Below are 26924 nucleotides of genomic sequence, written 5' to 3' on the forward strand. Positions count from 1 at the left end.
ATTGGCTGCCGCCAGTCCCAACCCCGCCTCTCTTTCTCTACCCACCTTTGTTCTGGGAGGGGTCGTATTACCAGCCCACTCCTGAGACCCTCGAATCCATGGGTGAAAGGCACTCAGACGGCTGTATTACTTTAGACCTTACCTGCTTGCACAATTGCTGGGCGAAAAAACCAGACTCAATCTCAGGGTTGTGGGTTTGAGCCCCACATTGGGTGCCAATTTGTTGTAGTAAATCTCCAACCCCAATGAACCCATGCAATAAACACACAACTCAGTTACAGTATTTATAGGCTGCCCGCCTTGATTGGGCAGCTTCACCCCTGCACTGCTCTATCCCCAGCTACGAGGTCCCCTGCTACTTGCGGCTTCTCTGGACCACGGGCTTCTGCTCCATCTTCCTTCCACCTCCTCTTCCTTGATCTTCCTTTGTCTCCTCATCTCCTTGTCTCCCCTCCCCCTTCCTCTCTTCCCCCTCTCTAAAACTTCCAGCCCCACCTTTCCCTTCCACTGCCCAGTCACAGACTCTAGCCTTTGTTTGACCAGTTAAAGGGGGAGACGGTTCAAATCACCCGAGTGTGTGATCCACTCGTCTTCAGGGCAGCCCCTCTTAAGGAAGCCGAATCAACATCAGAATACAAACAGCACCAGGGCAACACACAAGACAACATTATGTCCAATTTATGTGGTGTCGGAAATGAAACCCAAGACTTTGTGCATGGTAGGCAAGCATTCTGCCAAGTGAGCCCCAGCCCCAGCCCCCCTGGGTTCTTCTCTGTTGTTAAGAAACCTTTCTTGGGCCAGTGAGCTGGCTTAGTGGCTAAAGGCTCTTACACCCAAGCCTGTTCTATCCTTGGCTTTCACATGAAAAAAGGAGAGAACTGGCTTGTACAAGTTATCCCCTGACCTCACGCGGTTACACCTGTACACACAAATAAATAAATATTTATTTATTTTTAATTTAAATTTTAAATTTATTTAAAATTTATAATTTTTATTTATAATGTGATTTTTTTTTCACACCTTAAGGATACATCCACCTCCAATTCATCCATGGTTTCTGTAACTTCCTGTTCTTAATGTGTGATTTTCACTCCCTTATTTACAAGTGGTCCCCAAACAACAGTGGGGATTTCAGGCTCCTCAGATTTCCCATGTGTTAATTGTCTCTATCAACAGTTTATATACACGTCCGAGTGCTTCCTTATCCCGAGAGGACGCTCCCAAGTAGATGGCCTGTTCTGTCATGACACCAATACCCCGTTGTCTTTGATTTGTATGTTGAGTTGTTAATGCCATGTTGGATGACACAGTCTCTTTCCACAGTTCAAACTTAAAACATGGCGGTTCTAAAAAACAGACAGTGCACCGGGTGGTGAGGCACACCTTTAATCCCAGCACTCAGGAGGCAGAGGCAATGGATCTCTCTAAGTTTAAGGCTAGCCTGGTCTACAAAGTGAGTTCCAGGACAGCCAGAGCTACACAGAGAAACTGTCCTGAAAAAACAAACCAAACAAAAAAAAAACCCAAACAAATAAAAACAAAAACAAAACCAGACAGCATAGCAATGCTGGGGCCGTGCTCTGAGCTGGAACTGTGGTCTTGTAATCTCTCTTGGAGACACCTTTGTGTGCGTGTGTGTGTGTGTGTGTGTGTGTGTGTGTGTGTGTGTGTGTGTGTGTGTGTGTGTGCGTGTGCAGTCATGAGAGTGTAGGGTGCATGCATGTGTGGGTATGGATGTATGAATGTGGGAATGTGTGTTGGAACTCAGGCACCTTCCACCTTTATTGGTGACTAGATCTCTCACTGGCCTGGATTTCACTCCATAGGCCAGGCTAATAGGTCCTGTGGGCTTCCAGAGAACTGTGGCTCTCCACTGTTGCTGTAAAATTATAAAAAAAAAAAAAAAATGCTGTCTTTATCCTGCCCTAGTCCGGCACCGGAGTGCCCCAAGATATCTGGTAGATATCATCATCTCAGTCAGCAAAGTCTCTCACCCTCGCTGCTCCATCCCATACCACACTGCCGATGGCTTCTCTCTGAGCCTGGCAACAATCTCTCTACACATCTAGTTCCTAAGGCAGGTTGCCACCATGCCAGAAACACACATCCCAATTCCTTAGCGGCCTAGTGTCACCACCCACCACATACTCTCTTGAACTTAAATCGCCACATGAAAGAACACACAACACGATAACCTCTGGTCTAATTGATAAGATATAATTGCCCACCTAGACATACAAAGCCCCATACACACCCATCCCTTAAGAATATTCATAACAACCTGTAAAGGTGCAGAGAGGAACCTTAACATCAGCCTCCATGTTCTCTCCACTGCTTCTCCTGCCTCCTTTAGTCTCCTCCTCTCTCTAAAACTTTTCTCCTGCCCATCCTTCCTTCCCATCCAATGATAGGCCTTGTTCTATCTTGTACCTGCCTTCACCTGTATGATGTCTTATACTCCACCTCCTGTCTTGTCATTAGTGAGATAACAAACCCTCCCTGCCCTGCCCTGGCCTGCTCTGCCTGCTTTTTATGTAGCTTCTGGGAATCCAAATTCAGGTCCTCATACCTGTGAGACAGTCCCCACCCAGCGCTAATAGAGATGCCTTTTAAACAAAAGGCACACAAAGATGCAGAGGTTTACAGAGTTTTGTATTGGTCTTCAATGGAGGTGATTCAAGTAATCGAGCAGTACCCGGCTGTATTCCTCTGTCCAGCTGGGACAGGAGCAAGCCAGCTTGAATTGTCTGTCCTAACAGCAGGTTAGAGAGGCTAAACTTAAGGGGGGAAGTCAGTGCTGAATCCTTGTTTTAGCAGCATGCCATCATGTGAAGTAGGTCTTCATTGTTGTCGGTATAAACACTTCCCTGTGAATCACTGTCAAAATTCTCCAATGGGATCCTAAGTTCCCGCTTGCCAAATGCCACTCCCCAAATTAAAACCAACTACAAATGAACTCTTTAACATTATCTATGGAGAAAAACACTCAAGTATGAAATAATTAATGTGACTAGATTTATAAGCACAAAATAAGTTACCTGAAACCCACACTGTAAAACTTACATTTCCAGATAATAAGTAATAGGTAAGTTACTTATCTTCCTAAAGGAGGAATAACCGTGAGTCCAGCCAGATGTGCCGTTTTTTGAGGTCCAGCATGGTGGTTTACTCTTGCTACCCTTCTCCCATCCCAGGCAGAGCTTGCTGTATTTTCTGAGAAAGCCATTCATAATTCATTCTCTCTCTCTCTCTCTCTCTCTCTCTCTCTCTCTCTCTCCCTCTCTCTCTCTCCCTCCCTCCCTCCTCCCTCCCTCCCTCTCTCCCCCTCCCTCTCCCCCCCTCTTTCTCCCTCTCTCTCTCTCTCTCCCTCTCTCTCTCTCTCTCTCTCTCATTGAGCATCTTAAGTTCTTATGAAGGAGGAGATAGCAGAGAGGCTAGCATGGTTGAGTGGTGGGGAGTTCTGGATTTGGACTCCATCAGAATCTGCCTCCCTCTATGTGACCCCGGGCAAGTGGCTTCCCATGGCCCTGCTTTGTGTATTTTTCTCCTCTACAAACTCGGGTAAATGATATACTGCTTTCTCTTCTCATCGTGCAACTCTTTCCCTTGTGATGGAAGAGAGCTTGGAATTGAACCTTGTGCTCCACCAAGCTGCATCGGCAGCCCACGGTTGTCTGCCTTCTGCTAACGTGAAGATAATGAAGGCACCAGCAAGAGGCACCAGCAAGAGAAGCCAGCAGAAGTGGCTTAAAGATGCCTGAGTGGGGAAGACATGGCTGCTAAGCCCACATTCATACACAGGTCCCACTTGCAGAAGGAGAGAACTGACTCTCCAATGTTGTCTTCTGATTCGCTACATACCTCTTCTCTTCTCTTCTCTTCTCTTCTCTTCTCTTCTCTTCTCTTCTCTTCTCTCTCTCTCTCTCTCTCTCTCTCTCTCTCACACACACACACACACACACACACACTAAAGGAATAAATGAAAACTTTAAAAAAATGTGTAAAAAGATATCTAGCTCCAAATAGCATGGACAAATGGGCCTCCAGTGAGTCATGCCCATAAAATATGTGGCCAGTGACAGCTCTTGAACATGTCAGCCCCTGGCGTTTTTCTTAATCATCACGGTTATTATGATCCTGGTCCTCATCATCACCACCACCGCCATCGTTATTATCATCGCTGCTATTGAGGTTGTCATCAACATCATCATGGTCATTACCAAGATCATTGTCGTCATCATCTATTTTTGATGCTACCCTAGAGAGAAAGGACTGACATTTTACTTCAGAACACTTGCCTTTGTCTGTTTGGTACTAAGTGGCATGGCTAGAGTCTGCTTCTCTCCCAAGCGTCCTTCTTCATTCCCTTGGGGACATTGGATTATCTAGCCACATGCCCTGCACTTCTCTGGCTTTCATGATATTCCTATAATGGATACCAAGATGGTCAATGGGATTCTTGCTTTTTCTCACTATGTGGGCCAGACTCTTCTTGAACCTACCCCTTTTCTGCATCCCCCTCCTGAACGTTGGGGTAGTAGAGAAGTGCCACCATGCTTAACCTCAGTGGGGCCTTTGATCTGGTGAATAACAGTTCCAGAACTTAGGGAAGATGAGGATTTTAGAACACTTCCTTCTTGCTTTTGTACATGGTGGCTGACCAGCCACACTACCTCCTGATACCACTGAATTTCCATTAGCAATCATGAGGTCTTGTGCTCATATCTCTTCTGATAATAAGTGGGTGCCACCATAGTTGTCTATAGGGAGTATTTATTGGACATCAAGTCTGGGTCAAGCACTGTATTGTTTTGGGACCTGCGATAACCATAACCTACAGTATGGTGAGCAATTAGACATTATCTCCCTAAAGTGGCACATATACCATCTAAGATCACTTCAGGGCTACACGTAGAAATGAATAACTTTTATTTTAATCACCATGTCAATACCATGTCTACTATAGTGACAAAGCCTTTGATTTTTAAAGATGTTTTCCTTTGAACATGATTCAAATATATGTATTCCTAGGGTAATCTACCTTAACCGAGTCACATGAACTTTAGGGACATAGTCACTTAATACTTAGGAGATGGTAGGAATTGTGAAATTAGTGCCAAATTCCTGAAGTCCAGTGTGATCCAGGGGCTGGGAGTGTGGCTCCATGATAGAGCATGAGGCCCTGGGTCTCATCTGCTGCATATGCATTAAATTCATTAATGAAATAACAGAGATACAAATTCCTCATCGAGAGTCATGGTTTCCAGCAAGGTTTACTGAACAAATATCAGCAAGTGTTTCGTGTTCTTTTTCTTGATCTTGCTAATTACTGGCATGTCTTCATCTCTGAGGTGGCATGGAGGGAATAGCTCAAGGCTGGGCTGGGGGAAGAGAAGCTGTCGCATCTGTCGCTGATTCCTGTTAACTGAGTTTGAAGGGGCCCCTTCCTTTCTTAAACCTTTACCTGATGTGTCTCACTAGAAAGTGGGGGGATATGTGGGAAGCCTCTGCATTACAAGTTTATCAGGGTGCACACACACACACACACACACACACACACACACACACACACACACACACACAGACCCTTGTGTTACTTGTCGCCGTGGTTGTTGGCGGAAGTTATCATGAATTTTCTTTTCTGTTTGCTTGACACGTGTCACCTGGATTTTGCTTTATCTCAGGCTGAGGAAAAGAAAGTTTCCGAGAAGACCCTTCAGACCCCGCTGCTGCCTTCGCCGGTGGCAGATCACGTGAAATGTAACATTTTGAAAGCACAGCTGGAGAATGCCTCTCGTGTGAATGCCCAGGTATGAGGGGTGAATGCTCCTTCAATTTCATGTTACAGGGTTTCCTCAGTGCCACACAGGGGGACAGTGACACAGCCACATCAAGGTTTAGTATAGAGATAGGAGCCACTTCTTGGTATAAGAGCCTGGATGATGATGTTGTTGTTGTTGTTGTTGTTGTTGTTGTTGTTGTTGTTATTGCAGTTACATTGTATCTCTTTGTTAGGAGGGGTACAGGGGCTCATGCCATGGGCTGCTTGTGGAGGACAGAGGGGCACTTTCAGGAGTCAGTTCTTTCTTTTTGCCCTGTGGGTCCTGCGGATCGGACTCTGGCTGTGAGCCTTGGCATCAGTCAGGCACTTTTACACGCTGAGCTGTCTCAGTGGCTCGAGGAAGCCTGGGTCTTAATGCAGAGAATCACTAACAGCTGTGGTTATTATTCATGCTTGCGAATGGGAGAGGGGGAAGTGAGAGACGGTGGTTCTTACATGCTAGTTGCATAAGGGCCCCAGCAGAGCTGTGTCCCATCTCCGAGGGTTCAGGAAGTCAGTGTGGGGGCTAGTGATCCGCATGTCTAACCTTCTCCCTGAACTACACTTGACTCACTACTCTGGGGGCCCAGAGGTGGCAGCTCTGGAAGTACTTTGCATCACAAGAGCACAGGGAGCAAAGATTGCGTGAACGTGTGCATTTGAGTGCCAGGAGGAAGAATCCACACAGGTGAAACACACTCCTGAGTTCAGGTCCCCATGGCCTGCTCTTGTATCTAACTTCATGAGTTACATGTGGCCTGGTCACACACTAAGGGCCCAGAGCGACAGGGTCTCACAGTCTGGGGCGAGGGGCAGGGATTCTGGTGCTGGGTTTGTGATGGACAGGGCAACACAGGATCTCCCAGTGGTGCAATACTGTAACCTGACTTAGGTGTTCTTGTGGAGAAGCCAGGCTGGGGCGACCCAGAAGTAGGTAAAGCCAAAAATCCCTCTAGTGCCCCCTGTTGGCAGAGGAAAATTTGTTTGCTGCTTCTCATCCCAGAACCGAGGAGAAGGGGTGAATTTGGAGATAAGAGAGGATAGTGTGATAACTCACATAAACCCTCCGACTGGCACCGGAACACATATCACTGGCACCACAATGGCCATTAACTACACTCCTTCTGCCACCCTAAATGAGGGTTCTAAGTGGCCCGAGTCACAGGTGGCCTCCAGGGAGAAACCCATTGGCCATCCCTGCCGTATAATAAGCTATAGTTGGCCTGACAAGATGACTCAGTGGCTCAGTTCAGTCCCCAGGACACATATGGTTGAATGAGAGAGCCAGCCCCTTAAAGTTGTTCTCTGATCTCCCACATACACCATGGCAAGCATGTCCCTGAACACACACACACACACACACACACATACACACACACACATACACAGCGCTACAGTTGTCCAAGTGCTCACTAAAACAATATGTAAGGATCGACTGTCCTTTTTTTCTTTCTTTTTTTTTTTTTTTTTTGGTTCTTTTTTTTTCGGAGCTGGGGACCGAACCCAGGGCCTTGCGCTTCCTAGGCAAGTGCTCTACCACTGAGCTAAATCCCCAACCCCAGTATGGGTCTACTTACCCATACTTACTTGTAAAGAGCACACATTCTCTGGCTACGTACATAACAATCTGTGTGCTTTGAATCCTCCCAGAAGATGCGGTGAGAGACAAGAGCACAGGGTTTCTTCCGCTGGGAGGCCAATGTAAACAGGAGGTATGGACTATGTGATGGAAAGCCCTTGGTCTGGTTCTGCGGTGCTCAACCTTCCTAATGCTGCGGCCCTTTAATAAAATTCTCCTGTTGGGGTCACCACCAACCATAAAATTAATTTGTTGCTACTTCATAACTGTAATTTTGCTACTCTTATGAATTGCAATGTGAATGTCTGATATGCAGGATATCTAATATGGGACCTCTGTGAAAGGGTCATTTAACCACCAAGGAAGGGGGGTTACAACCCACAGGTTGAGAACCACTGGTTCTGGTTTGAGTCCTGATCTTTATCTTCATAATGCCATCTTAAACTCATCTATTAACTTCCCTGGGTCTTGACTGTTTTGCCCAGAATGTGGGGATCAGCTAGGTCTGGTGGTGTACACCTGTAGTCCCAGGCACTTGGGACGATGATGCAGGAAAGTCTCTAAGCTCAGGAGCTAGAGACCAGCTTGAGACAACATAGTAAGATTTCCTCTTGAGGGGCTGAAGAGACAGCTCAGAGGTTAAAAACATTTTCCTTGCAAGCTTGAGGAATGGAACTCAGATCCTAGCATGCATATACAAGTATGATCCCATCCCTGCCTGTCACCCCAGCGCTTGGGGTGGCGGCAGGGTTGCTGGGGCTGGCTAGGTACTGGCCTTGTTGAAAAGCGGCGAACAGTAAGTAAGGAGGACCCGTGACTCCTATCTCTAGCCCTGCATACCTGAACACACTCTCACACAGACACCACACACCCATACATGTTACACACGCACAGGTTAAAGAAACCGAACAAAACAAAACAAATTAAAAGCCACCTCCCTAGGTAACTGTTAAGATTAAAGGATAGCACGGAGATCCTGACCAGTATCTCGCATTACCTCAGGGCATACAGGTAGGAACAACCACAGATTAAGATTAGGGAATTATTGGGGACACTCACTGCTCTGGGTGATGGCAGTGACAGTTTTTACAGGACAGTCGGGTTGGCGCCTCACCTCAAACTTAGTGATTGCAGGGCTGGCTGGGTGGCTCAAAGGACAAAGACACTGGGTGCCAACCGTGATGACCTGGGTTCCATCCCTAACAACGACATGGAGGAAAGAGAGGACCAGCTCCCCAAGTTGTCCTTTGGCCTCCATGTGTATACTAGGCAAGTGCACACACACACACACACACACACACACACACACACACACACATAATTGTAATAAATAAATAAACAACCTCAGCTATCTCAAGTCACAGTCACATCTGATTGCCTTACCTGCTCTCCCACTGTCAGTTCTGTGTATGCTAGTTTGTCCTGTCACCAAGTGAGTAAACTCCACATGTTTCATGGCCTATGCAGTCGATGTCATGCATATTGGGAAGGTCTGCCATGTTCTCAGGAGTCTTGTGCTGTACAGAGAGAGCCGCTGTAGAGGATCCAGGCTTCTGCCATAATGAAGATGTAATGTGCACCAAAAATAATTCATTTTGGAAGGTGTGGAAAAGGAGGGGCTATAGACCCAAAGAAAAGAAAATTGCACTGGCTCAGACAGATAAAGAGGAAGGCCCTGAAAGTGGAGGAGAAGAGAGGAAGGCGCGAGGTTAGTAAAACCAGGAATGCTGGCCCTGCAGAGTGCTCACCCATCACTGTAGAAAGGATACACCACCCACCCATCCACCCTCCAAAGCAGCATATTAGCCTCCTATAGAGTTCGAGAAGTTCTCAAGGAAAAGCCTGCTCTATTTTAATTCCCTCTAATAGCATGGGCCACTTTGTAAATGGCTCCCACTCTCCTCCACCGAGCTAGTGTTCTCGGGAACGACCCTAGGAATCCCTGGGTTAGTGTGGCTTGACAGTTTGTGTAGAGAGCTGCTATATGCAGCCCAGCATCCTGCCAGGGGCGGGGTGGGGGTGGGGGTGGGGGGTGAGCACCAGTTCCCTCTGGGGACCGTGGCACAGGTGTATGGAAAGGAAGCCAGAGGTACTGTCTTATTGCTGGCCGCAGAAGACTCTGACAGGAGCTGGAGCCAGATCTATGTGCGGACTGCTGTCCACACCAGTCTCCATGACATTACTGAACATCAGCACAGAGCAGAGGCTGAACATGAGGGCTGTGAGCGGGGCATTTCCCCCGCTGACTGCCTGTATACATGCTATTCGGCTGGCTGTGTGGGTGTCCTTTCCTCCCTTGTCATTCTCAGGGACTCAAATGACATCATTCCTTCCGGGACTGCTCCTCGGATGTACAGGATTCCAAGTTCCTTTTAAAGCTATCACTGTAAATGCTACGGGGGCCTGTAGCCCATTCTTGTTCTTGATACATAGAGTGCCGGAAGGGATTGAACTGCGGGGCTGCTTTTCCCACACGTTCCCTTTCACATTCAGGCAGGAACTGACACATAGCAAGTGCTCTCAATAAAGGTATAAATTGCAAGCAAATGATTGAATTTTCAGTTTTCACACCTTAATCCTCAGTAGCAGGAATGACTCAAGAAAACTTTTTTTTTTTTTGTCGTTGTTGTTTGCTGTGAAAACAGAATAACTTTGTGATTGACTAAACACCTGATGAGTTACCTCTGTGGTCCTTCTTCTCGCTACAATCCTTGGGATGCAGGAGACCTGGGAGCGTTTTTTTACACGCCAAGCTGTTTACATTCGACTAACCTGTTTTCTTTAACAGATTGGAAAAGAGGAGCCCTCATTTGTAAATATCAATAAGAAATCGAGTCTCCAGGATACTAATGTCAGGTCTGTTGCTTCTTGTTTCAGTGGGACGATATGGTGTGATGTGCATTATGTCAGATGGATTGCTCTGGGGGCGGGGGTGGGGACCTGGATGACAGAAGCAGGGAGGGAAAACAAAGCGAAGAGAATAGGGGCCCAAAGAAACCAATTTAAAGACTTCCTGTTGCTTATTCCTGACTTAACATTGCTGCCTGCTGTGCTAGCCCGTAGAACCCAGCTTCCTTGAGTGGTTTCTGACCTTGACGTCCCTCCAGTAAAGACACTCCAACCCTGTCCCCAGATTGGCGTCATCGTTGACAATACAGGAAAGAGGGCCCTTCCCAGCCTAGCTTCTGCTCACTGCTCTTCCTTGGGTTCTCATTTCTTAGCTTTGTCAGAACTGGAATCACATGGGTTCATTGACCCTCTCAGCCACTATCTCCCCACCCCATGCCCCAGGGGAATCCCACCTCAGCCCCAATGACTGACAGCATGTCACCATGGCAGTCTTATTGCCGTCTTGGTGGTCTACCGTCACCTGCTCCCCAGAGTGCTCCCTTGGGTGCTTTCCTCAAGTGTACAACAGAGTCTCTTACTGAAAATCACAGGTCCTGGCTGGGGAGGTTAACTCAGTGGTAGAGAGCCTGCCTAGCATGCTAAAGGCCCTGGGTTTGATCCCCAACCACGTAAAACTAGACTCCTGAGTCCCACCTCAGTCCTTGAGAACCTGTGGGTGGGTGGATGGGAGTGGGAATAGAAGGGGCAGAAAAAAAGCATCTTAGTGAATGCCTGGGTGCCCTAGGGAATTGTTCTATCCAGTGCTCAAAGCAGAGGCTAGCATATCTCTATTGTCTTAATGACAGCCTATCTGGGTCCCTCCTGGACACTACAGGGACTTAATTCAGGTTGGGTCTAGCTCAGCTGGAGAGTACTTTTATAACATGTACACAGGCTCGAGTTCCATCCCCGGCACTGGAAAAGGCAAAACAAACAAAAGCCCCTTTCCACTCTGCTCACCATCCTTCCTCCATCTGTCTCCAGTCTTGGAGGGCAGCATTATCTAGTTCCTCCCCTTTTTCCCACCCACCCACCTCATCCCCTCACCTGATTGGTTATCACAACCCATCCATTCGAGTTTCGTATCATCTCAAAAAATCCATTCAGGCCTTACTCCCCGCCCTTCCCCGCCCTTCCTTGCCTCTTATTCCAGATCATTAATACCCTGGCTCTCCCACTAATGCACTCTTCATGGCTCTGAGGACCTTTCTGCAGGAAAGACCTTTAGTCTGCGACCCTCCCCAGACTAAACCCTTTAGTGACCTTCATTGCCTTTAGAATAAACTCAGCCTGAGGTCCCTCCTGGCAGGTCACTTCCTACCCCTTGCCCTTCTGCTGGGGCCCCTTCAATGTCAGGGTGGTGGGGATGGTACCCTGCATTCAGCTAGACATCTGCTGTCTCTCCCATTGGTGGTCTTGCTTGCACGAGACAGAGAACCCTAGGAGATGGGGTCATTTCAGGGAGTTCTGGCCTGAGAGAACCACGAATCCAACTTGCTGACTCAGGTTCCTCATTCATTCTTTTCTGTGTCTATCCAACAAGCATTCGCTAAGGACCAACTGCACACTCTCCACATAATAGAAGAGAAAATGGAAGTGCAGAAGCGTCTGGTGATCTGTCAGGGCCTCTTTCTCAGGGCCTCAGCTGGTCTCAGGGTCTCTCTGGTATTAGGCGGTAGTTACTGATATTTTTTAAAATATGAAATTAGCTATGACCATAAAAAATATATTAAAGATTTTTGTAAAGTCACTGTTTTGGGGCTGGCGAGATTAAGTGAGTCCCGGCCTCAAGGCTGACGAGCTCAGTTTAGCTCTCAGATGCACAGGGCAGGAGAACTGACTCCTACATGGCGTCTGCTCTCCAGCCTCTAAATGCACACACGCACACACACACAGAATAAATTTAAAAAATGATAATTAAAAAAATCAGTTTTAAATAAAGCCATTGGATTGCCATAAATGACTGAGAAAATAATAAAAGGAAAATTTAATATCTTTTTTTAATAAAAAAGGGGGGTGAATAAAAAGGAAAAGAGCGGATATGACTGCTCCTAGCTATGGCTGCAGCCAGGGAGAAAGTTTATTGTAGACGTGCAGGAGAGCACAGCCAGGGGCTGGGACATCTGGGAGAACCCAGAGTGAACATGATCTTGAGCAAGGCCATGTGAGGAGTTGGGGAGGTGGGTAGGTACCTCAGCCAGGAGGCCAAAGGTACAGAGAAAACAGATATACAAAATGGTTGGGTTACACAGGGAAAGGAGCCCAGCCCCCTGGGCTGGAGAGTTCCAGGTTAAGAGTGGGGTGTGCCAGCTATACCCTGTAACAGGGTCTGACGGATGCTGGAAGAACCTGGCAGTCAGGCCTGCTGTGATATGTTAAACAGGCACCTGTGCCCCAGGTTTGAAACCTAACATTTTTATTTTTATTTGTGTGTGTGTGTGTGTGTGTATGTGTGTGTGTGTGTGTGTGTGTGTGTGTGTGTGCCTGTGCATAGGTGCCCCGAGAGGCTGGAAGAGGGCATCAGATCCCCTGGAGGCATTATTAGTAGTCTTAAGACACCTAGCATAGGTGCTTGGGAATCGAACTCAGGTCCTTTGGAAAAGCAGCAAGCAGTCTTAACCACTGAGCCGTGTCTCTCTCTTTTTAAAACATCTCATATATATATAGTATTAGAATATTTTAGGGAGAGTCCTAAAGTTCTTTTGATTATACATTTTCACTTTACATATATAATCTCAGTATATAAATTTATAACAATATACATAAAATAAGTATACTGCCAGATATATAGTATATGGCTTCACTGTGTTCTATAGCCACAGCCATTGTGAGCTACCAAGTTATTGGGAACCAAAGCTGGGTTGCTCATCGGTTTTTCTTTATTTCACAGCAAGACTGAGCTATGAACAAAACCCTCATATTGAGGTAGGGAGTTTTTGAGGCAAGGCAGTTTTATCTGCTACCTTACCTGGTTCTATTTAGTTTCCTACTCTATTCCGGTGTCTATAATGTTTGCTTGTTTATTTGATTTTGGACTTTCCTGCATTTGTAATGTAATTTCAGTTATTAAGTAAAAACACTACTAAGTCAAGAGCAGTCAGATTTCTTGACCATCAGAATCAGGAAGCTGATTACCTGAGAAGCAGTTCAGAAGGCTAATTCACAAACACCAGCCTTTAAAAAAATGTTGTTTTTTTTTTCTATGTCTCTAGAAGCCCCATTCCTATCCGTGTGGAAGCCGCCCAGCCAGCTGTGGAGAAGCCGGAAATCAAACCTCCCCGAGTGAGGAGGTTAACAAGGCAGTATAGTTTGTGAGTTCTGCGCCTATCTACGCCCTACACGTGAACGTTACACATGAACTCATTTATAAACTCATTAGCCCTGCCCCAGGCACCTTCTCAGATGGCCATTCCCAAACTCCATTTAATTCCCATTTGGATGTCAGAGTGGGCACATTTGTCCTCACTGACTGTGGTATAGTAAATTCAATGCTTGCCACCCCACAGCTGCTGAGGACTGGGAGTCTGGGACAACCTCTCTGAGCTTCTCTGTTGGGGTCTAACAAGCTACCAATTTTCCCGTTAGGGCCTTGGTCCTTCATTCACATGGTTGCTATCAGAATCCATGCCCAAGGAGACTGTTGGACCCCAGTTACCCTGTACTACTGACTTGTAAGGTTTCTGTCAGAAAGCATGTGAGAGGCAAGATGAAAGTTGGTCTCACACAGAAAAGACCTCCTATTGTTTTTGCCATATTCTGTTTATTGGAAACACATTGCTAGGTTCAGTTCACACTCTAGAGGAGGATTACATGGGTGGATGATTAGTAAGACAGAAACCACTAGAGGCCATAAGAAGAGCTGCCTTCAAAGCCCATGGCATGATAGTAACGTGTTCAGCGGGATCAGTCAACAGAGCCAGAGGGGAAGCATGGGGCTACAGAGGGTGTCAGGACCCACCCAGTTTTTTTTTTTTTCTTCCACTTAGTTCAACAAAACTCTCTTGGCTACGGTTCCAGGCATTGTCAGGTACTGGCAATGTGACGCTTCCCATCTGTCATCTCAAATGTAGTCTCATAGAGTGCTGGAGGCAAAGACAGAGGTGTAAACAACAGAGATGTAAACAACAGCCCAAACAAGACAGCTGAGGCGTCTAGGAAGGGCAGGCGGGCTCAGCCATGGGTTGGAGGACTGGTTGAATTGGAGTTCTCCTTTTTGGCCTCAGATGTGGCTCAGGCACTATGCCTGGGTGTGAAGTTTGTCAGAGAACTGCAGAGGAATCTCTGGGCACAATGGAAACTGGGCAGTCTGGGGTTCTGGTCTGTGCGTGTGCGCACTTACAGGATGGGGGTTGATATCAGGAACCCACCTTATTCACTGAGGTGAAATCTCTCAACTAAACCTAAAGCTCACTAGCCTGACTCGTCACTAACCAGCATGCTCTGGGGCCCCGTATATCCTTTCAGAGGAGGGAATTACAGTTAGGAAACCAATCACTCAGGTGGGTTTCTGGGGATCCAAACTCTGGACCTCGGGCTTGGGTGGCAAGTGCTTCAACCCCCGAACCATCTCCTCAGTACCTTTTCCTTGCCCTTTCTGTTCTTTCATTTCATTCTTTCTTAAGAGCGAGGTACCTGCGACCTCACCAATGCAAAGCAAGTGCTGTACCACTGAGCTACGTCTCTGATCCAGTCTCCACACTTTTGTTTTGAGACAAGGTCATCCTGCATTGCCCAGGCAGACAGACTTCGATCTTCTTGCATCAGCCCCCTGAGTCATTGGGATTTCAGGCCTCGCTTCAAGAGCTTTTCCTTCATCTGTAAAGCGAGCTAGTACCCACACTAAAGGAGTGTTGGTTTGTTTTTCGAGGCAGGGCTTCACTGTGTAGCCCTGGCTGTCCTGGAACTCACTCTGCAGACCATCCTGAATTCACAGAGATCTGCCTGCTTCTGCCTCCCAAGGGCTGGGATTAAAGGACACCACCTCCTGGCTTGAGAGGATTTTGCAAGGGTCTGGCCAAAGATTGAGTTTTTGGGGGGGAAAGTGTAGGGATCCAGGATGCAATGTAAAAGTTGGGGTTCGTTACCAGAGGCGATCCTCAAACAGCCAGCACAGATGTGCCATTAGCTCCTCATGGGAAGGTGAAGGGAGCCACATGCTCAAGGGCAGGCACATGTCACCTCACTAACCCGGGTGGGAACCTTGAGGTGTATAGCCCCAGTGTGTCTAGCAAAGCCAGGATGGCTCAAACCCAGATAATTAACAGCTCGAATGATCTCTGGGGAACAAATTAAACCATGAAAGTCTCTCCCCACCCCTCCAGGACAAGGCTGCCAGGGCTTGTGTTCCCTTTCATTTCAAAGTTCAAAACGTGTCACTCATTTGGGATGGGCGATCCTATTAAATAATGACTAACTGTAGGTGGCCTGGAAGGGAAAAAAATTTCAGTTAATCACCGAATTGGCTCTTGTTTAAAAAAAAAAAACAAAAAATTTCTCTCCCTTTTGCTCTGCTACACTCGGCAAAAGAGTTTCAAGGCACAGTTCTTCACAAAAACTTGTGAACGAGTCCTGTAAGGCAGGCGTGGCACATGCCTGTGATCTCAGCACTTGGCAGGCACAGCCGGAGGATCCGGAGATCGAAGCTAGCCCAGGCTAACCCCATAAGGCAAGGCTTTATGACTTTATCATGAATTACCTCAGAAACTTACCGAGGTAAGGAGACTTACCAAATTTTAAATGTTTCCTTACTGTATGTAAGTTCTAATCTAAGACAAAAGACTTTAAAATATATATCTATTTAAAGTAGCTATATATTTAATATATGTTGATATTTATATTATATAATATATAGATATATTTAATATTAAATATATATTTAAGTATGTACTTACAAATATATATATGGCTGGAGAGACAGCTCAGTGGTTGAAAGCACTTGCTGCTTTTTTTGGTTCTTTTTTTCCGGAGCTGGGGACCGAACCCAGGGCCTTGCGCTTCCTAGGCAAGCGCTCTACCACTGAGCTAAATCTCCAACCCCACTGAGCTAAATCCCCAACCCCTCACTTGCTGCTTTTTTAAGACCCTCCTGCGCCCGTATTCAGGTCGCTTACAACTGCCTGTATTCCAGCTCCAAGGGATCTGATGCCCTCTTCTGGCCTCTGAGGGTATCTGCAACCACACGGCTTGTATATACCCACACACACAGAGAAACAAAAAAATAAAATAAAAATGAGTCTTTTAGAGAAAAGACTTTGGAGCTTTTCCTATTTTTAGACACTCTGGTTGACTTCCTATTGTAAGAAATGGGCTATGTTTTTTTTAAATGTCTTTTTATGTAAAAACAAATAGTGACTTCACTTTTAGGGTTAAGGTGTTTTTATATGAGGATAATAAAAAATATTCACCTCAATCTTCTGTATCACTTACTACATGGCTAACTTTTTAAAAAATGAAGTGGAAACCAGGCTCGTCAGACAGCTCAGAAGTCAAGAGTACATATTGTTTTTGCAAAGGACTGGAGTTTGGGCCCCAGCATCCACATCATGTAGCGTACAAATGCTTGGGGCTCCAACTGCCGGGACCAGATTCTTCGGGCCTCCATGGGAACACAGTTCATGAGTTTGGTTTCTGCAGCCTCACAGAAGTGTTTGTCCTTTCACACCTACTGACTTACTGTGATGTGACTGTCCAGCCTAGTGCTCACCAGCAGAGACACAGCCAAGAGAGTGTGGTATTGCCCATGCAATGGAGCACTTCCCAACATAAGAGAAAAAGACATTTTGATGTATATATACCTCAGCACTGTTGGACTTCTGTGAGGCTTCAGGAATAGGCAAGATCAGAAATGGGGACAGGATTGGACTAAAGGTTGCTGGGAGATATGGGAGGGGCCCAGTTTTTGTTACAATTGATGCAAGACTGGGGGATATAGAACTGGATGGCTATACAACTGTGAGTGATTCATGCTATGGACTCATTCATTTATAAATGGTTAAAGTAATAAATATGTGTGGCTCACCACACACACATACACACACACAGAGGAAAGTGGCAGAAAATCCAGCCCAAGTGTGTTCCTGTCTTGGATCCTGGACATTGACTTGGCATCACTTTGAGAGCCCTGTCCTATTGCTTTGGCCTCCCCTCCCCGAACCCCTCACAGCCTGTGTATTATTGTAATGAGCAGAGCTTCATGTGCTTTTAGTAACCGCAGTGATGAAGATGACCTCCCTCCAGACCTTGCCGAAGCAGTGGGAGCCACCACGGCCACAACCACAAACACCACGATGTCTGCCACTCAAGTTTCGGTGTCACTGGCGTCCCCCAAAATCCAGCAAGTCAGCTCGCCTCAGAAGTCAGAAGTCAAGAGCCCTCTGTCCCCAGGGGCCAAGGTATGGGAAAGAGCCCCAGGCGTAACACACACTTATCGAATGGCATTCTGCTTGGACACTTATGCCTTGCATAATCAGTTCCATGCATGCATTTAAAAGCAGTAAAACCACCAGTAGAGTAGGCATGGTGGCACGCACCCAAATCCCAACTCAGGGGGTAGAGGCAGGATCAGTAGTTCAAGGTCATACTCCACTACATCGTGAGTTGAAGTGAGAACTGTTCCTAAAAAAGCAAAGCCGGTTTAAACTGACCAGATTAAGGTTGGTTCCAAGGAAAAAGTGTCGATAATTAAAAATAAAAGTAGCAGAATTTATTTTCACACACTCTGACCCCAAAATATAGGGCAACCATTTATGGTGGTCATTTTACGATATAGAACAAAACAGTATGCACTGTGTTTGCTGCTTGGTGGTAATGTTGTTTTATGTTACTAAGTCACCCTAGATTGCTTTAAAATCTGGTGTGGAGGCAAACGTCTTTCATCTCAGCAGTCTGGGAGGCAGAGGCAGGTGGATCTCTATGAGTTCAAGGCTAACCTGGTCTCCTTGGTGAGTTCCAGGACACCCATCCAGGGCTACATAGTGAGACCCTATCTTGAAAACAAACAAACAAACAAACAAACAAACAAACAAACAAACCTTTATCTTATGGGCTGGTAAGATCGCTCAGTAACTAAAGATACTGGATACCAAGACTGATGGCTTGAATTTGATCCCCAAGACCTACATGGGGGCAGAAGAGAACTGACTCCCAAAGTCATCCTCTGACATAAACCCCCACGCTGCAGCCTATGTGCACACATACACACACACACACACACACACACACACACACACACACACACACACCCAATGAGTGTAACTTTAAAGTTAAAAATGGTTTAACTTAAAATATGACAAAACTAAGGGGAGAGCAGTAGCCCCCAGCCATCTTCTATACTGGACAACTTGGAGAAATAAAAACACAGACATGTTCCCATCCCACACCTTACATCAGATAAGGTGTGTTAATGGTTTGAAGATGGGAAACGTCACTCTGTCAGCAAATGGGGATGGCGGTTAACAGAGGCCGTGCATGGACCATTCTTGCTTTTCTCCATGTGTTGATCTTTGGCAGTTGGTTCAAATACAGTTGAACCTGTTCCAGTCCAAGCACATGCTGAGCCAAGATGGCTGCAGTCTATGCAGCTTCTCAAGGACTGATGTGTATAGGGAACAGGTTCCCGGACAGCAAGATGGGAGTCCAGTGGGTCCCAGCTCCCGCTGTCACACACTAGTGATGGCTCTGAAAGGACCTCTCCCAGGCCCTTGTTCCCCGGGCCTTAGCTCCTCCTCCTGAAGATGAGGGGATCGGCGTCTGCATTGATGCTCATATGCCGACAGGAAGCCTCGCTGGGGCTTCTGAGAGCCACTGGATCCCAGGGTCATGATTCTTAGCAGCATCTAAACAGCAGTGGTCCAGGCCTATACCCAATGTCCTTTCCTCATATGTCTAAAATAGACACAGGAATGTGTTTGGTCCCCTCAGCATTGACTGGAGCAGCCTGAGGCCTTCTGGCATTCTGTACATTGAATCCTGTTTTTGTTTTTTTGAGTTTGGTTTTTGTTTGAGGTAGAGTTTTGCTGCATAGTACTTGCCTGGTACTTACTATGTAGCTCAGGATGGCCTTGAGCTCATGGGAAATCTTCTGCCTTAGCCTACCAAGTACTAGGATTATAGATGTGAACCACCATCCCGGCTTCACTGCCTGGGATCGGACTCGTCTTACAGTTTGCCAAGTGGGAGGTAGGCTCTTTTATGCATTCTACAGAAGGTTAAAACCCGGGCTGCGGTATTACAGGGTGTGGAATGGGAGCTACAGAATCCTCCCAGAAGCTCCAGAGCTCCCTCTCCTGGCCGTCTTTGTATTTTAGGGCCCCGATCAGATCAAACTGATGGGCTCTGAGTTGTGTTTTTGCACTCTGTCAAAGGGCCTGGCATCCACCAGTGTGGCCAAGACCTCAGTGCAGGATGAAGTGTTGTCTTGAACAGTCGTTAGAGGTCCCAGCGACTCTCCGGAAGCAGCCTTCCTGTTATTATGCTGCTGGTCAATTTAGCTCCTTCAAGTCTCCTGACTCTCCCATGAGAGATGGCTTCTTTGTTCTATTTATGTATTCTACGAACTCTTTAAAGCATTTTCCCAAAACCAGTAGAAAATAAAATAGTTTGGAGCTTTAAAAGAGACAGATCCCACACCTCACCCCACTTCTATCCACAATGATTTCAGGGGAAAGTTGGGGTTCAGCCTGCCTATTTTGTATGTCTCTGGGGGAGGAGTATTTCAGGGCTGGGGTGGGGATGGAGGTGGGAGGGATTTGCACACTGAGCAGTCCAGTGCTAGAGAAGTGTACCCTCTTCCCTCATGGGCCCTGTCATTTGCGCTGGGTGTCACTAACCAGGAACCTTCTTTCTCCCTTCGCAGAGTCCCTCTGACCATGGAGGCACCTTTACCCTGGGGCCAGGTGACTTGCTGATGGACTTTACAGAAGCCACTCCTCTGGTAAACTTCTCATTTTTCTAAAAAACAGAAAAGCAAGAGACCACAGATGCGTCTGGCAGGGGGAGGGCGGAGAGGTGGGCACGGCTGTTGGAGGGCTTCTGTTAGTCCTGGACGCTCTCAAGGAGGGTCAGACGGCAGGACTCCATCACTCTTTAGGGCCCTTGATGGAGGGGTGCTCCTTCTCCTCGGAGGGTGGCTGCAGGGGTCCTGCCTGTGCCTGTCTGCTGCTCCCCAAGCATAGCAGGGCTTCTTCATGCTTGGGATTCAGCTTCCTGGCTTCCTGGGCTGTGCCCTGCTTGCCTGCCCGTCTCTTGCTGTTGCTTCTGGCAATCCATCTGGTCTCAAACACCGGCTCAAGGTTCTTCTCTGGCTTTCCAGACCCCTTAGCCCCCTACCACCATCTTTCCTCTGCATACAGGTCTTCACTTAGGGATAGTGGCCCTCGTGGGACTCCTGCAGGTGAGAAGCCCCTTTTTAGAGGACCGAGCACTAAAGGAGTCAGGCAGGCAGGCAAGTTCTTACTTTAGTCTCTGGCCAGTTTATACACATGACCATTCTGTATTGTGTTTTTGGAGATAAGGTCTTGTGTAGCCCAGACTGAGTTTGAACTTGCTGTGTAGATGCCCTTGAACTTTAGATCCTCCTACTTCTAACTTCTGAGTTCTACAGTGTGCTGCCATGCCTGGTTTATGCAGTGCTGAGAAGTGGATCCAGGGCTTCCTGAACACTGTGTAAGCATCTGCCAGCCGAGCTGCATGCTCTGCTTTCTGCTCTCCATTTAGGAATCTTGTCATTGGGTTGTATCCTGTCCTCCCTAAAGCACAGATGTCAGGGTGTCATTGTCTCAGAAGTGTTGTCAGGAGAGGAAGAGAAGAAGAAGAGGAGGGAAACACACACACACGAGTACACACACACACGAGTACACACACACACACACACACACACAGACAGACAGACAGACAGACAGGGAGACAGACAGACAGAGAAAGACAGAGCAACATTGAGACTAGAAAACAACATGAATATATGTAAAGCGTTATTAGATGATACAGGCAAACTTGGAAATAACGTTTGGCTAGGCTCAGCCGTCTCTCAATAAAGTTGGTCATAAATCATGGTCCTCCTTAGGGGTACACATAAATCACCCTTTGGACTGTGAGGCAAAATATGAATCAAGTCAGAACCTATCTCTTGGGTGCTTTGTACTTAGTTATGGGATAGCTCCAGGTTAGAGGGCAGCTCAAGGGTGGCCAGAAAGTCAGGTTGATAAATGGCCAAGCGCCATGTTAGCTGCACAGGAAATGCCCAGGGAGAGGCCAGAGGGAGAGTCACTGGGCATCGGCTTTCAGAGGAGGGACTCTTCAGAGGCTTTTGGGAGAGTCCGGGCTGGCACAGCGTTTACCCTTTCTACAGCTATCTCTTTTGCTTAGCAAGTTGTACCAGTCTAGGAACAGCTGAGAGCTGCCAGGAAAGACCCTGCTCTGGGGACCATCACAACTGAGCAAATGTCATGGTTACTCTCAGTCTTCTTGTTAGATGGGTTGCCAAGACCGAAGTCCCTTCTCCCCTGGCTGTCCAACAGAGTCACCATAACCGATTGCTTTTCAGCAAGGCCTCCTCAGCCCTTTGCACAGATACAGAAAGGGAGTGTTGGAACAGGCAAAGCACCCAGGACCACATGGGATCAGGAATCCTGACGTCTGGTTCCTCCCAGAGCTGGGTTGGAGAAAATCTTTGGGGAATTTGCCACTTTAAAAAGAAGTAATTTCCAGGATGGGGAAGAGGATAGGAGTCATGGGAGGAAGTCAGAAAGTAGCGCGCCTGGGTCAGGAGTTCCCAGATCCATCTCCACTAAAGCCTCTTTTTTTAGAGTGCCTTGTGGAAGACAGAAACCCTGGCAGCCCTCTGAGAACATCCAGCTCTGGAGGGCAGCCAGCCAGAGAGATCTGGGAACTCTTAGGGAGCATCCTGAGAATCTGTGAAGGAGAGAGAGGAGACAGCTGTGTTCTGAGGACCATGCATAGGGAAATATGCTTAGCAGGAATTAGAAGCCAGGTAAAGTTACACCTGAGAGTCAAACTGATGGGCAACTTCCAAGCTGTCCAGTTATGCTACAGAGGACACCACATGCATCTGTGGGAGTGGTTATCCCTTGTAGGGGGCCACTGGATTTTACACTACGAAGGGAAGTTTGTTGGACAACTGAAAAAAAAAACAAAAACCCTCACCTAAGCATCATAGCACAGGCAGTAATCCAAGTGTTTGGGAGGCTGAGGAAGATTGCCACGAGTACCAGGCTAGCCTGGGCTACAGTGTGAGTACCAGGCTAGCATGGGCTACAGTGTGAGAGCTTGACTTAAAAAAGTCCTGCACTGTTGTCTATGAGAAGCAAACAAGCATGAACAAAATATTAATTCACTAAAGAGCCTGGTGGATCTAAGAACCATGGTCAATTTATTTTTAAAAATAGATCATGACTTTTTGCAAGAGTAATAGGATTTCTCTCAAAACCACATGTTTGGTCATATAGATTTGATTACCTTGTAGAGTCAAAAGCTCTTGGCTTGGATATTGCAGGCTTGGGTTAGAAAGGGAACAGCATGTGGCAATAACTCCTTGAGATCTGTCAAATGACTTCCTCCTTAGGGACTGTCACTCCTCTCTCACGGGATACCTCTCTACATCTCTGGACAACTCTGACTTAGCTGTAAACTGGGGTCCAGGAGGCTTTCTTATATACGGAGCTGAGGTCCTTGGGCTGTCTCGAGGCAGCTACTCAGGGAGGTTTGCAGTGACTGTGTGTCCTTAGGATGACCTGAGGTTCGAGTGGGAATATGCAGGCTCTGCGGAGGATGTGTCTTGGCACCATAGGCTCTGACCTTTTCTTGTTCCAAGTAAATCCTGTTTCCATGAGTGCCAAAGAGTGCAAGGGAGGGAAGGGGACTTGGCAGTTTGCCTTTGCCTTCATCTGGTCCCCTTCTATTTCTGCTCCTATAGAGCAGCGGCGTTCTCACCAAATTTGCCATTAGACATCCCAGGAAAGAGTGGACTCAGCTCCCAAGTTCCACTGTGTCAGTAACTGCGTCCACTTCAGGGTCCTGGGCTTGAGGTTGTGGTGCTATTGTGTAAGCACAGCTTATGCCTGGCTTGTATCTGGTCTGACAGTGGGATGGAGCTTTGGGACCACCTCATCCTGTTTCTCCCCTTCAGACTTGGAAACCAAGGCTACACAGGGATGTGCACTTGTAGCTCACTCAGCAGGTTGGCATCAGGTCTAAGACCAGAACCCAAGTCATATGGCAGGTGGCTGAGTCGGGATGTGTCTCTATTTTCCTAAGCTTGCCAAGTCTCTGGTCCTCTCAGCCTCACCTCCAGAGCCTAGGCTTTGAGGAAGCTCTGGGATGGCCTTTAAGCCCTAACCCAAGTTGGGTCCTACAGCTACCTTAGCGAGACATGAGAGTCGAGGAGCCTGTGTCTGCAGTCTAAGAGATTCAGCCTGCATGAGGCATGATTTCTCAGCTGCCAAATCTATACTCTTAGCCTCTGATTGCTCTCCCTGGGTCTTCAAAAGAGGAAGGTTGTACTTTACAAGACAAGAACGTTAAAATTCTCTGATGATGCACGTGACCTACCTCCCGTAGTCACCTCCAAGCTTGAAGCCTCTGCCTACTTCCCATGTTTCTTCCTGCCGAGACTTCTATGGTACCTCATCATCCTAAGGCCAGCACTAGAAGGAAACTGGAGAGAAAAGACCAGATGTTCTGACACCTGTTCTGGAACATTCCATCGAGATTCTATGAGAACTAACATCACGTTATTACTGTCTAGCCCGGCCCAGTCTCTGTGAAGTGGATTTCAAAGTTGTCAGGTGAAAAAAAAAAAGTCAAAAGTGGACACAAAGACCTGCTTCATATTGGGTCGGCTGGCCTACCTCTGGCCGGTAACAGACCATAAACACCTGTCCCCTCTGTGTTCTTGACTCTTCCCCGTGGGTCTTGTCCCTCTCTGAGCTCTGTATCTTATAAACTACTCATCTATGAGGGTACAAAGTAGATCCAGTGCGTCCTGGCATGTGGCAAGTTAGGGAAGACATGACTGGGAGACATTGCTCTGGTCTGGGCCACATGGGACGTGGGATCAGGCTCTAGCTGGGTGTCAGGACAGGGTTTCCAGTTGGCCCAACAGCTTAGCGTTTGCTTGAAACTCCATTTTTCCAAGTGGGCCAGAACTTGGTCTCTTTCTGCCTGTGGCTTTGTCTTTGCTCCCCAGGGTTCCTGCTCTGCAGTCCCCATTCCCAGCCTGTGGAGAAGGAGGTAGCTCATGCTCAGTATTCTGGACTGTCTTTCTTCTCTGTCTGCCTGACTTTTCTCTTCCCTCCTCAAACTAGCAATGTCCTTTGGAAGCCTATGAAAAAAGAACCCCACCACCACATTTCCATTGTTATTTATCAATGCCAGGAACTTTTAAAGCTCAAAAGCCACACACACACACACACACACACACACACACACACACACACACACACACACACACACACACACACACACAAATGCAGAGAAGCCTGAAGCAAGAAGGGAAGAGCTAGGAGAAAAAAGAAATTGGCATATCCAAAGTATCCTGTAAGACGTCTCACTGATACCTTGTTCCCTGCTCATTGACTAAGAGTCAAGGGTGTGGACTTAGTAGGAGTCTGAGAACTTTCTTCTGCTTACATCTACTCAGGTGACCATTTAGGAAGGTCAGAAGTATTGGAGCAAAGGTCATCATTTACCATGAAAGTCCAGCCTGCACAAAGCCTTAAGTCATTCCTAAGCATCATCTCTCCAAATTCTCACCATTTGGTCATATGATGATTCTTGGTTATTTGTAACAGATTTTATTTCCTTCATGAAACACGTGTTGAGTTCCCCGTTGCTATCAGTAAGAGCATAGATCCAGGGGGCTTATGGGTAGGGATATGTGTGGAGTGTCCTCAGTGTGGCTGCTTCTAGCTGGAGCATGGACGCCGCCGTGGGGTCATGAAGCCAGCTAACCTCCTACAGGCATTATCTTGTAACTCCTTAAGCAGGTAGGATTTCTCCTGAGGCCCACAGGGAACAGGAGGAGGATTTTAAGTAGGCTGGTAAACCTTAGCAGCGGGTGACTAATAGAGACTCACTTAGCTCTGAAGAAAGGACTTAAACAGTCCACGAAGAGGGGGTGGAACCTGGGAGGCCGACTTTGCAGGAGCAATTTCTGCATCTCCCAAGTATGGGTGTGAGGCAAAGCTGTTGGGAGGTTATGGCTGTGAAAGCCCCTGACAGCTGCCCAGCTCCGTGGCTGTCACAGGGCAGAATCAGACAGATTTGGAGAAGGAAGGAGGCCTGTAATTTCCTTGATCATTCTTTTTAGTGAAAGCTGCCCAGAGGCTGTATTTTAATCCTCACCGTGGGATGCTGCCAAGTTTGCTGAGCTAAAAGATGCATGTGTTTGTTCTCTGGAGTGAGTGGTCCCTCCCTGAAGCCCACACTAACCCTTCAGCAGTCCTCTCTTCCTAACACTGAGTGTCTTCCGTTTGCCATCTCATCCTCACTTAAACAAGCTTTTGTACCTTTGCTGGGCACATGGCTGGCACTCCTCAGGGCCAGAGGTGTGTGCGTGTAGGTTGGGGGGAGGGGGTGCTGACATCCCAGAAGTGTGGCACTTTCTCTGCAATGCTTGGCGTGTCTTCCAGCTAGGCTGCAGGGCGCCCCTGCCTCCAGGAGGAGATACCTGGGCTCATGGGTGAAGAAAGTGGGGTGTGGGACCAGCTCTGAGTTCTGAGCCCAGATGGCAGAGAGCCAGAGGGACGAAATCCTGACCTCTGTGCTTCTTAACAGTGTGACTCTTTCTCAGTGTCCCCTGCCGGACCCTCACTCACCTGCACACCATAGGCTGCACACCCTTCCTTGGCTGAGGGTGGGAAGGCACTGGGCATAGAAGGTGAACGCTCTCAAGCGTATGGTCCCATGCCTGACATTGCTAACTCATGGCGCTGTTTGTGATTTGGCCTAGGCAATGCTTCAGAACCCTGGTGATGCTTCGTGGGGGGATGGGGTGGGGGGCGCTGCTCCCAGTCCTCTGCTCCTGGTACAAAGAGAGAGTTTGGCTCTGCTGTCCTTGGGAAGGGGGTTTGGTTTGTCCTTCTGCTCATGGATTAGAGAAGAGAGGTGAAGACCAGAGGAGAGAGACAGAGAGGAGGGTAACTGGTGGGGCTGGCAGTGAGCAGTCCAGAGGCTAACGGCATCTAGAAAGCAGCTATGGGTGATGCTGGTTTGAGTAGTCTGGGTCACCAGATCCGTCTTGCACTGTGCTGTCTCTCTCCTTTCCCTCCCTTCTCCTCTCTCTCCTCCTGTCTTATCACCTCTTCCTCCCTGTTTCTCCTCCTCTCCTCGTGAGCAGGCAGAGCCCGCCAGCAGCCCCCACTGTGCACATTCTCGCTGCTCTCCTCCACTCTCTCTCCCCATGAAGGAAGAGACCACTGGAGTTTGCATGTACCCTCCAATCAAAACGAGGCTGGTAGGTACCCTGGCCGGGCGGGGGCCTGCTGGGACAGGTGAGGCGGCCGGCCGGAGCCCCAGGTGAGGCAGCAGCTGGATGGGCATACAGAGGTGCTAGACCTTCAAACCGCCCCGCTATTGGGTGCTCTCACCCCGGGATGGATGGAGGAATTTGGGGCCCACCTA

The 26924-nt window shown here is 47.7% G+C and overlaps 1 protein-coding gene across 1 annotated transcript in view; it reads left to right on the plus strand.

Moving 5' to 3' along the window:
• The window catches only part of Epb41l4b (erythrocyte membrane protein band 4.1 like 4B), a 155125-nt gene that overhangs the window by 113217 nt on the left and 14984 nt on the right, over positions 1–26924 (plus strand). Inside the window, 6 exon segments of the mRNA XM_032903782.1 lie at positions 5685–5810; positions 10189–10256; positions 13502–13600; positions 17503–17680; positions 20143–20220; positions 26641–26757. Coding sequence (XP_032759673.1) covers positions 5685–5810; positions 10189–10256; positions 13502–13600; positions 17503–17680; positions 20143–20220; positions 26641–26757 — 666 coding nt within the window.

The sequence above is a fragment of the Rattus rattus genome, chromosome 1 (assembly GCF_011064425.1).
Source record: "Rattus rattus isolate New Zealand chromosome 1, Rrattus_CSIRO_v1, whole genome shotgun sequence".
Lineage (NCBI taxonomy): Eukaryota > Metazoa > Chordata > Mammalia > Rodentia > Muridae > Rattus > Rattus rattus.